This window comes from Planococcus citri, chromosome 5 (assembly GCF_950023065.1).
Source record: "Planococcus citri chromosome 5, ihPlaCitr1.1, whole genome shotgun sequence".
Lineage (NCBI taxonomy): Eukaryota > Metazoa > Arthropoda > Insecta > Hemiptera > Pseudococcidae > Planococcus > Planococcus citri.
The window spans coordinates 49927156-49939997 of NC_088681.1; the positions used below are offsets into that span (position 1 = coordinate 49927156).

The following is a 12842-nucleotide window of genomic DNA, read 5'->3' on the forward strand; positions in this document are numbered from 1 at the left end:
TAATTTTTCCAGTGTTTTTACCAATTTCGTAAAATTGAATTTTTAACTTCTTCTCCGCCTTTTTTCTTCCAAATTTTTCTGTTTTCCAGGCTCCCTTTTCCCCTTCCTCAATGAATCATATTTTTTCTCAGCAAAGAAGGTATTCGATCTGGCAGAAAAATATAGTCAAATACATCATCAGGTGCAATTTAAAGGGCTGAAGTGCATTTTGGTGATTTTTGAAAATTTTTGGTTCAAAATGGGGAAAAAATCATAATTTTATCGAACTGAATTAAGTACGTTAGAAAGCTGAAATTTCGTATTGTATCCTATTTTCAATCCCCCAAACCGATTGGAAATGGTTGTAGTAGTTCTGAAGCCTTCGGATGGTTTTTGAAAGTTGTAAATTTGAAAAATATGCTCTCTGAATCGGCAGAAATCGATTTTGAAAAATGGATAGGTATCTATGCTCTATATGATTATTCAAGTGGGTCATCAACATGCACTTAATTCATTTACATGAGGGTACTGAAGTTCATTTCGATTGGTTTTATGTCATTTTTTGTATGACTAGAATTTCTGAAAAATTGCTGGACGCTCCACAATGGCTCAAAACTATATCCAGTCGACTCAGCATGACGAAAATAGAGCATAGGTGAACTGAATTCCAACTTTTTTTGTTAATCGGTGTGCGTGGGAAGGTATCATAGAAATTGTGAATTTTTCGAAAATGAAGTGAAATTTCTGAAGAAATGAGGGTTTGAAATGGCGGTAACCGTATAACCGATTTTGAAAAAAACAAGTATCAATGATAATTTGGACAGTTTGTATACCTACTATTTCATTTTTCGAAAATCCAAAATTTCCAAAACATGACTGGAGGCTTCAAAATGTTTTCAAACCACCTTCGATTCGAACAGCTTGTGGAAATCAAAGCGAATTTCAGCTTGCCCACATCAATGAGTAAAATTGAAAAATTTCTGCAACTTTTAAAATTTTTTCGGAAGCTCTAGATCTATTTAAAACGGTTCGAAATCGTTTTCAATCGATTCGGAGGAGGGAGGAAGGGAGGGAGGGAGGAAGGCTGAAAACTGAGTTTGTATCAAATTTGAGATTTCTGGCTCAATTTGGTATAATTATGATTTTTTTCAATTTTTGGTTGAAATTTTCAAAAATTACTAAATAATGAAAAATGCACTTTATTGCCTCTGATATTTTGCTGGTGATGCATTTTTGCATGTTGTTTCCGATTCAGCTTTATTCGATTCAAAAATTATTTTCCAGTTTAGATTCATCCCTTGTAAGTGATGTGAATATCCAAAACCAGGTATCATTTTGCATTGAAATCTACGTAATTTAATTTTGAGAGGTTCATACCTTCAATTTTTTATGCCAAAAAATTATGATCCAATCTAACATCGATTTGAAAAATTGCTTTAAAAATAGGGGGAAAAAAGAACAAAAAATAGAAATTTGGCAAAAAAACATTTTTTTTGGAAAATATCGCAACAAATATTAGAAAAACGACGCCAATGCAAATTATCGATCTTTGGCGAGTTGCGACCTTTAAATAGAATAAGTAGAAAGAAAATCACCGAGTCAAAAGATACATAGGTATAAATAATTTACTATGGCAGAACTGCTGCGTCCAGTTTAGTGATTTATGCTCAGCTTCGAGGTAAATCGTATTTTGTATTTTGACTTTCTTCTTCTTCTTCTAATAGAAACGAAGAAGAAGACAGACAGACGAAGTGAAAAGGAAGTTCAAAAGCCAGAACGATTTTTTGGATGAAATTGTTTTGGTACAATTTGAACGAAAAATTATTTTCTACTTATAAGTGTTCCTTATTTTGAGGATTTCATATTTTTATTTAAATGTCGCCAGAAAGAAAGGAAGTCAGACTTGATCAAACAGCCCTGCATGATTTTGCTGTTAATGTTGTTGTTGTTGTTGTTTTTGTTACAAAATATGATATTTTATTTTGATGTTGTTCTCAATCACTATTTTTGAACTACGCAAAATTCAATGACCCCCCCTCCCTCCCACCGACATTTTTCCGTTCCAATTCCTTGAACCAAACGATAAATTCGCTTCTTCGATTTCACCTCAAATAGGCTACACTATACATACAACAAAAAAAAAAACAATATCTGGGCTCAAACTGCATGTTTTAAAATTTTTGGGAACCATGATTTTGATTTCCTTTTTTCTAAATCCATCGCTTAGGAATTTATTGTATTTTTTTTTTTTTTTTTTTTTTTTTTTTTGGAACTTTATTTTAGTTGGAGCTTTTTTGAAAAATAGGGAAGGAATACACTTTCGAAAATTGCTAATTTGAAAGAATCTCTGCAAAATATTGATATTATTAGAGTAAAGTAAGTATAGATATTCCTGCTTTGAAATTTCATATTTCAAAAAACCTGACTATCAGAGAAAATTGTCTCATTCAGGAGAATAACTGAAGTAGTCAAATTATGTTTTTTCCAAAAAAGAGAACCGAAAACTTCGAATATATTACAAAACTTTGATTAAAATAATAGCACAATTTTAATTTCGATGAAATACGATGAAATTAACCAAAAAAACCATTCACAATCATGAAAAATTTTTAATAAAAATTTTTTTTTAAATTTTTGTTTAAAAGTGAAAGAATGTGTACTTAGTTATTTTTTCCTTTCATAATTGTAGGTACCTGATTAAATTGAATCAAATTGAAAAAAAATATTAAGCTGGCAAAAGTCTGTAGGTTACTGCGGGTGTAATTTTTGAAATTTCTATAAATTGGCCATTTTCTAATGGCAAAAACTTACAAAACATCTTGTTAAATTTACTAATTGGGGGAAAAAAAACTCAAATTTAATTTCGTAAAGATGTTTTTTTGACAAAATAAATACTTAATTTGTTATTTGTTCCCATTTGTATTTTTTCTCTTTAAATTTACAATACATAATTGTGTACTTAAACCTAAGTATGAAGCTTATTTTTTTGAAATATTTGTATTAAAAATGACAGAAAATACGCTTCTTTGAATTTTAATTTAATTTTTCGATATTCATTAAAAGAAATCAATTTTGGAAAAACAATCTGTTCAAATTTACGAATTACGAACTTCTATACTTTAGCCTATAGACCAGTAGACCTTCCTAATACAATATTGATTGATACTTTTCCTCCTCGCCTAAGTATCTTTTATCTACTTCAAATTTGTTTATAGAGATGAATACTTGATTGATAAAGTTTTGTAAAATAAAAAGTAGGTACCGAATTGTCAAAGCAGATGAGTTTTTAAGTTTCAAATCAAATCAATCAAAAATAAATTTTAAAAAATGAGCATTTATTTTTTTCAAATCTAAATTTTTGATACAATTTTTATTTTATTTGAAATTTTTGCTTTTGCACTTCCACTTTCCTGATGTTTTGAAGCTCATCAATTTTTTTTTCAATTTATACATCGAGTTTTCACATTTTTAATTAGTTCACTCAATTTTCACTTTTGTATAAATTTTTGATAGTTACTTATGTACTTACATATTTTAATTAGCCGAAATGTGAAAATTTGGAATTTGAAATTTTAGAATTTTTTTTCTTGTTTTGTGAATTTTTTTTAGATTTCTCCAAATTTTCGTTCACAAAAATGAACCTTATTTCTTGTAAAAGAGAAAAAATTATCTTGTGATTGAAATGAGACTAAGTACTCTAATTTTGAAATCTGTTCTTCATACTGAAATCAAGTGTCTATTTCTAATGAGAAATATGGGGGGCGGAGAGAAAACTGATGTATATATTTACTCGAATTTCGAATCGATCAATTTATTAAACAATCACATCTTCGCTTTTTAAAATAGGTATTTCATCTGCCTCATTTGCTACTAATATTTGACCTTAAATAGGCAATTATACTCTCATTTTAGCTTGCATTTTTCATCTTGTGCTGGGTATCTTTTAACGCACGCGGCAACCTTTCGTTCGTTCGTTTTGATAATTCGAAAATTAAATCTTTTCTCGGATATACTTGTATAAGACTAACACTCGTTTAAAAAAATTAAACGCCGGTATTAAATAAGGGGGATAGTCAGCACGAAAGGTATTATTAAAGAAAAACATTCCGGTCGAAATACTGTGTATATAAAGTATCTATATAGGAAAAGAGAAAAGGATGAGGAAGAGAGTTAGTAGGTCTAGGTATAGACCAGAGGGTAAGGCTATTATAACCGTGAAGAGATTAAAAAAATGAACTAGTGTCAATCATAATATCTAAATAGGTTGATTTTACTCGTATATATATTGTACGCTCAAGGATACTGAACTGATAGTGAGATGAGATCGCGTAAAGGGGAAGAGAGACGTGTGTATGTGTGTGTGAGGCGTTCACAAAACAAGAACGCGTTTCAAAAAAGGGATGCGAGGTAACACGCGATAAAACATATAAGGGTTAACAATAAAGAATCATCTTTAATAATATGTTTTTTTTTAATATTACACATAAAAATATGAAATTGCCTCGTGTAAAAGAGGGATAGGTAGGTAGGTATCATACTCTTATAGAGAGGCGTGAACAAATGAATTACTCGAATTTTGACGGTTAAAGGTTAGAAACGTTTACGTTTGGTATGTCGAGTATGATTTTAGCAAATGGAAAAAATATTTACGATTTGAATTCGAATCTCGTATATTTTCATAAAATTTATGTCCGTGTCCGCTTGTGTATTATCTTGATTTTTTTTCCTTTCAAACCGACTGACACGAGTATGCACTGTGCAGTCTGCGGTCGGCTCAAGTTGTAAGCATACGTAAGTATTTTTTTAATTTCTTCCTTTTGACGAAGCGTTTCTCTGTTTCCATAATTTATATACGGCGATACGCGACCAGCAATTAAAGTAGTTAATCAATTACAACAAAAGGAAGGTGTACTACAGACACGAGGTCTCATTAATAAAGTAGTTTGTTAGTTTATAAGATACATACTATCGATAAGCGCGTTTACCAAAAAAGTTTACCTCGAAGGGTATATCTAGTCTACTAACAACCCCTTTTGACGTACCTAGCGTGTTTCTATATGTAAGATAGGTACCTATGTGAAAACAGATGTCAAGATAAACGACCGCTGATTATTTCCCTGAAAATGCTAATTTAAACCAATTTACGTAACGCGAAACCGACAAGCTATGAGTTCTAGATTGCGGCCTAACAGTAAGTTGGGTTTTTTTATGGAGAGGGAGGGAGGGGAGAGGGTTACTAATTTAGTAATATTATGTTTTTATTGCGGAGTGCGTGGTTTTGATAAAGGTTAGCTCGAAGCTATGTGTGATGTAAAGGAAAGGGAGAAGGGATAGAGAATTGGAATTGGTGTGGAAAAGGGGGATGGGTGATTTGTGGAAGGGATGAAGTTGAAAAGTATTTGGGTCGAAGAAATAGGATCGTCGTGGTGGTGGCAAAAAAAACTTTTTGAGTTGTGATAATTTTGTGTGTGTTTAAGCATTGCGAATTTACCAATGAGAATTGAAGAATTTTTCCCAGATAGGGAAACATGAAATTAAGTGTGAATTTTTTTATATTTCGATAAAATTGTGTTTACAAAAGAGAAAAATTTGAAAAAAAAAACATCCAAAAGGACACAACTCCGGTCAAATTTTAGGTGGTGAGTTTATTTGTTCGATTTATGAGGAATTTTTGAAAATTCAAATGGTCAGGTCTATTTTCCAATTTAGAGAAGTCAGAATTTGAGAATCGATTAGTGGTTTGTTTAGAGCTGTTTTGGGCCCCTACTGCTAATTTTTAGATTTTCCATTTTTTTAAAGTGGTCATTTGAAAAAAAAAACGAAGTAGATACAATTTATAGTATGTTTTTAATACAGGAAAATCAAAAAATCTTCTGAAGACTCTGAAATGGTGCAAAACCACCGAGAGCTTAAAAATTAGACCTGTATGCGCATAAAATAATCAAGCATTTTCCTTTCTATTTCAATTTTATCATATTATTACTCGTATTTTGATTTTTTTTTTCATAAAAATTGAACTAAATTTGAATTTTTTGAAACTCGGCATTGATTTAAAAATAAAATTCAGTTTTTTTTTGTCACAGTAAATAAAATCAAAAAATCTGCCAAAGACTTTTAAATGAAGCGAAACAACAATCAAGTACTTAATCGATTTGAGAGGTCAAAAAATAAACTTGTATAATCTAAACATTGCCTTTTTAACTCAAGTTTAGGTATCAAATTTTGTTTTTCCCTTAAAAATTGGTCTTTTGCATTTTTAAAAATTGACTAAAAATTTATAGGTACATCAATAAAATTTTCTTCATGTTGGGATGTCTTTTCTGTTGGGTGGAAGGGGAAGCACGGAGGAGAATGTTTGTTCCAAGCGTGAAAAATGCTTTAAAAAAATGACTCTTATGAAAGTTATGATTGGAATTTTATATTGAATGCAAGTAAGTATCTACCCATGGAAAATAAATTACCCGAAATTGAACTTTTTTTGAATGAAAAATTGGATATTCACTGAAAAAAACGTGCTTACCTTCATAATCAAAATTATCTACATTTTTTTTTTTTTTTTTTGAAAATTGAAGAATAAAAATCATATAATTGAAAGTCGCAGATTCTCATCTCTATATACGAATCAAACACTTTCAGCAGAAGTTTCCAAATTGGAAATAGAATTTCAACTTCAGTTTGCGTACAAAATCGATAAAAATTTAAGTTGATCACTTTTTCAGAGAATTTCTATGGTTGGGATTTTGTTTGTAAAGAAATTCTGCAAATTAAACCTGGGTTTCCACTTTTCTCATTTTGTTTTCATGTATCAACTTGAGGCAGGCCTACACAATTTTATATGTTTGGATTTTTGTATGATCTGTGGCCATTAGTCAAAATTTTTTAACCAGAAAAATTTACCCTGGTAACTCAACTTTTCAAAAAAATGTTCAGTTTTTTACCTATATTTTTGAAAAATATAAGCAAAAATACATTATTTTTGTATTTCTTTGGTATTCCCCCCCCCATTTTCCTTTATTTTTTAAATTCATACCTACATAGGTACTTTAGGGGCGATTTGGATCTTGGTTTGATAAAAATTCATTCTTTTGGTGTTTTATGAAATTGATGTTTTTATTAGTGAAACATATTTTAGAAAATTTATTTTCCTCGTGATTTTTGAGCATTTATTGAGTTTTTTAAATAAGAAATAATATTGTTGAATTTTTCTTTAGTTTTTTAGTTGGAAAATTTCTTTTGATAAAAAAATTTCAAAATGCAGCTTTGATTGATTTTTATAATGTTTAAGTAACTGGATTGCAATTTAATAGTGTTGGATACTGCATTTTTGTAACTAAATTTTCTATTTGCATGAAGTTTTTTTTTCTGTAAAATCTGGTAAAGGGTCGAAAAATTTAATCTAAATATTTGAACTTTTTTGATCATTTTCCTACATGAATTGATGCAATCTACGCTTGATTTTAAAATCGTACATTAAAAGTATTTCCCAAAATAGGAAATTCGGTATATTTGATTGTTTCTTTGAATGATTAATTTGAATTTTTTCATCGAATTCATAGATTGAAAATGATTTTTTTCTCGACTTATCTGAATAAAATTGGTATGCTTAGTAAATAAGTTTAATTAATAAATAGGTTTTTTTTTGCTTTATGTACTTACTCAACTTTCAAAATCTGCAACAAGAATTTTTGTGCTTTATTGTGGGGAAATTTAGAGAAACTGTTTCTCAAATCATTTCAATTTTTCTTCAAAATATTAGTAATTTCCTAAGAAAGAGGGGTTTCTCATTTTTAGCTCAAAAGTTTTGATTTTGGTGCATATTTTTGAAATTAAATTTCTCGTGTAATTATTAATGAGATTGAGATATATTTTTTTTCAATTTTGTTCTTGGATTTCACTCAGTGAGATATTTTTGCCTAAAAATTAAATAGATTTTGGTAGTGAACTTTTGAGCTTATCAGCAGATCATTTGAGAGCCAAAATGAGCCTACATCAAATGTAATTTTGGCAGCTCACCTCAATTTTTTTTTTTTCCTAAAAAGTTTATGAAAATTTCAATTTTTTATTAGGTACAGGTATAATATTGATGATTTACTCATTGTTCATCCGAAGTCTTTTCTTTCTCATACTCTTCAAGTTCAAGTAAGACATGAAAGCCTTTAATTGAGAGATTTCTGCATACGAATTTCACAAACCAAGGACTTTAAAATTTTCGAAAGGTTTTCGTTAATGACGCCAGTCAAAAAGTCAAAACAAACACTAATCGTTTATTTTCAACCACCCTTGTTTTTAAAAATGCGTTTTTAATTAACTAAATGTCTGTGCGATATAACCGATTACGAAATCCTGAACCGATCTCTAGGGGGTTATAGGGTCGAGAACGACGTCTCCGGCGATACTCATCTGCACTCTATACGCGCACAAACATATAAACGCACCTAAAAATCAGAATCCCTTTTAAATTACTTTTACATGTTTTGGTACATCTTCGTGTACCTGTTCTCGTGACAGATATCGTCTGTGATGTGAACTCTCAAACTCTGTATGAATGTAGCCAAGGATCTACCGTAAGTATATACGTGAAAAGCAACGTGTGTCGCTATATGGTCTATGCTCTTTTTGACATTTCTTGTGTTGTGAACTGTGTAGATATCTGAGGTAATTCGTGTACAATATAAAACTGCACATTCATCGTCATCTCTGTAAAGTGACGTTTGTTGTTATAAAAGTCAAGCAAATACGCCTTGAAAGGGCCGAGGGCACATTAGATGTCATTTAGTAGACTTACTGTGAGTTTTAGAGAAGAAAAAGAACACGTGATCTTTCTTGTGTTCGATCAATATCACTTTAACAGATGACGTTTTGTAGGGGCTTGTGTCTTTGGATGTAGGTAAGTACAGTTGTTGGTACATGAAGATAGATTTCAAATGATTTGGAAAATATGAATCTCTATAGGTAAAGTGAGATCGAATGAAAAGGTAGATGGGGGAAGTTTGTAATTTTGAAATTGGAAAAAATGATTTTCAGGTTGTAAAAAAATAATGAAGTTTACTTTTAGGTACGTGGGAACATTTATAATAATTCTTCAACTTTGATTGAACTGAAATTTGGCTCACTGAAAGGGCATGTCATCAAGACCTCGGAGCTCAGAACAAAATTTTGAGCTATTGAAATTATTTTTTCAAATTTTTGAAATTGGCAGAACGGTCTATTGATAAATTAATTTCATACAAAAAGAATAAACATCAGATGAAAATCTGAAAATCGGTTCATAATAGGCTAAAATCGACCCTTCAGAGTATTGACACCATTTTCAAGTCGATCTGGAGCCTCCACTCTCCAGTAAAAGTTGTCGACTTTTCTCCAGCAACTTCAGATCTCTCCAAAAAGCGTTATTATCAACTTCGGCGACTGAAAATTTAATCCTGTCATTAGTTCGACATTTCGAATCAAAAGCTGAGCTGATAGGTTGAAAATTATACTTTTCACAAGTTGGAAACCTCAAATTAAAAAAAAAAAGTTCAAAATCGACCTTTTCTCACACCCTGAAGTTGACCCCCCCCCCCAATCAATTTCCGCCATTTTCGATTCGATATAGAGCCTCTACCAAAAATTGACTGTTTCTCCAGCAACACTTCAGATTGCTCCAGAAGGCGTTGTAATCAACTTTGGCAGCTAAAAATGTCATCCATTTCATTTTATCGTTAGTTTTACTCTGCGTTGATTTTTTAGGCCCATGTTTAGGTAATGAGAGAAAATTTGAATAAGTAATTTATTGTAAAAATTGACAACATTACAATTTTTTGGAATTTGAGATTTCCAACTTTCAAAAAACAAAGTCATATTTTTGACCAGTCATCTTTAATTTTTAATTCAGGAGCAATTTGAAGCTGCTGGAGAAAAGTCAGCTTTGGCTAGAGACTCCAGACAGAGTCGAAAGTGGTGGAATTGATGAGAGAAGGGGGGGGGGTCATTTTTAGTCTTTATACTGAGTTTCAGATTTTCAGCTCTACGTTTACTCGTTTTGTGGAAAATTAATTTAGGTATACCTACCAATAGACTATTCTTGCCATTTTTAAAAATTTGCCAAAAGTCGAAAGATCTACTCTCTAAATTTGAAACAGTCAATTTCACTGCTTAGCAGTCACGACATTTTGCCTTTTTAAAGCAGTAGTTTTTTTTACTGCGAAACAGTGAAAAAAACTACTGCTTTAAAAAGGCAAAATGTCGTGACTGCTAAGCAGTGAAATTTGACTGCTTTAAATTTAGAGAGTACACTTTGGTAGCTCAAAATTTGGTTCCAAGTTCAGAAATCGGTTGACATGCTCCTTCAGAGAACGTATAATCACTATTTCTGAAGGAAAATTGTGACATTGAGATTGAATGGGGGGGGGGGATGTTGAAAATTGAAATTTCTTCATACTCACTCCTTCACCCTAATTTATTCGTGGATGCATTCTGTAGGTTTGATTTGTTCAGGTACGAGAAAGCTCATCAAAAAGTGAAGAGAAGGGAAGGAAAGCAAATTGGTTTCCATATTTTGAAAAAATTGGGACTGATTTGAAAATTTTTGAAGATGATGATCGTTTTTCAGAACCATAATTGAAAACTTTTTAAAAAACTGCATTTTTAGTTTTAAAATTTTAAAAACTATTCAAATCAAGTTGGAGAAATTGGAGAACTCGAGTTTTACGTATTTTGGAAAATTCAGAGATTCAGTTGATGTCAATCATCATCAGGTTAATAAAATTGGAAAATTACTCGTTTTGAGTTGAAAAACTCCATTTTTGGTTGGAAAATTCAGCACAACAGTCGATATTTTTCACTTTTACGAACATAAAGAGCTCGAATCATGCAACTCTTCATCAAAGAATACCCATAAACCATGCATCATCACATCGAAACAAACTAGAAACCCTCAACGAGGTCGACTTACCTCCGGGAAATCGATGAGGAAATATACGACCGTGTCTGGAGAGCAGCCACGGATACAGGGGATACGTATCCCTGGGCGGATGACCGGCACCGGGATGATGACTAGGAGGTAACTGATGACCAGCCGGTGGCTGGGAATGTCCATTAGCCTGATTATTACCACCCGGTAAGAAAGGATTGGACAAGGCGGCCGCTAATCCGGCAGCTTGAAAGTGCTGAGCGGCGGCAGCAGCCAAGGCGAGCTGATGATGGTGTCCAGGATGCATTAAAGGTTCTGGTAAATATAATCCTTTGGGAAACCCTCCCACCGAACCGGGAGGCAAAGCTGATGGCCTGACTACACCCGGCGGCGGTGACACGCTGCCCGGATCGAGCGGAGGTGAGATCGATGGCGAGGATTGCCTGCGTGGAGATCTGCTTCTGGATCTGTGGTACATATCTTGATCCATACTGACTGGCGAACATGGTGTCGAATCGTCGCTCATGAGTGATTGGTTCGATAAATCTGGATCGCTTCGAGTCGGCGAGAGGGATTTTTCGCGGGCTCCTCCGACGATCGAGTCGATGGAGAATCCAATTTTGGGCTTGGATGGCATCTGTACTACTGCAGTCGGTGCTATAGGCATCATCATTTGTTAAACCCAACTTTTCAACGAAGAATGTCGCCTCCTGCTCCTGCTCCTGCGGTGATGGGTCTTTCACGAGTCCAAACAGTTTCAAAAAGGTCCGTCTAGACGCATTTTCACTAACTTTTGGAAAAACATCGAGCAATTAAAAATTCCAACTCAACACTGTCTCAAAATTTGAGAAAAAAATTAATAATAAACGCGAATCGAGAAGATGAAAAAAAAAACTCCGAAAAATTGGTCAATATTTAGTTTTAAAAAATATGAAAAATTAACACCGGCAACTACTCAATCTATAGCGACGGATACATACATATTATGCTTTAACATCTTTCGAAATACTGGACATTAAAACGATATGTTTACATAGAAACGGCAACCGCATCGAATTATAGGCGTGCCTTGGTCTACCCTTCTACCACGTGTGCCGCCCAAATTCTACAAAAATACCCCACCTTGTTTAGAAAAAGCTGAATGCTGATTGGCTGGCAGCGGTGACATCCGAAAGGATCATTATCCAACGTACCAACTACCGGGGATTGGCTAATGCGCGGATAAAACGTCTGTTTTACATTTCAATAAACTAAGTACCTCGACGATTGCTTTTCAGAAAAATAAACATATAATAAAAAGAGAAAGATGCGTGCTCGTTAAATGTTGCCTAAGGACGGGAGGGCCCCCAACAGCCACCGGTATGATTAGGTGTTAAACTGAGAGTCTCATATATACCTACGATGTACTATACGCTCGAGCCATCTTTTTCTATTATTCGCCTTCTCTATATGTACTATGGATAGGCATTCATATGGTACTTTGAAATGAGGAAAAAAAAACTGTTGATATTTTCAGGTATTGATTCATACCTCGTTGCTTGTGTTTTTTTTGCCCCTGAGCCCCTCTCATTCTATATCTCTGTCTCACTTTTCTGTTTTACTCGATTTTTTGTTGGGTTGTAAACTCGTCGATGTGTTCAGAGAGTGGTAGGGTTTTTTTTTACCACCGTGGATTCTGTTTGAGAATACATAAAGGTATGGATTGGGTGAGATGAATGATTAATTTTTTATATCATAAATTACCAGCGTTTATCGTTCGCGTGTTGGGGAGATATTCCTGGTGTTTTTTTTTTTGTATGTAAGAGTCGAGGTGAGAATGAAGGCTTTTTAGAGAGTTTGATAAAACGATGAAAAGTAATTTTTTTGGCGCGGAGTAATTAATTATGTAGATAGATGTATAAGTACTTATCAATTTTTTTTACGAAATATTGTTTTGTTGATACGATTAATAATTAATGTTAACTTGTTTAAT

At 32.7% G+C, this 12842-nt stretch overlaps 1 protein-coding gene across 1 annotated transcript in view; it reads right to left on the reverse strand.

The window, feature by feature from the left end:
* The window catches only part of LOC135847028 (homeobox protein EMX2-like), a 32123-nt gene extending 20257 nt beyond the window's left edge, over nt 1-11866 (reverse strand). The window contains exon 1 of the mRNA XM_065366407.1: nt 10913-11866. Within this exon, the coding sequence (XP_065222479.1) occupies nt 10913-11543 (631 nt within the window). The 5' untranslated portion in view covers nt 11544-11866. The remainder of the gene's footprint in view (nt 1-10912) is intronic.
* Nucleotides 11867-12842: the final 976 nt, after the last annotated feature.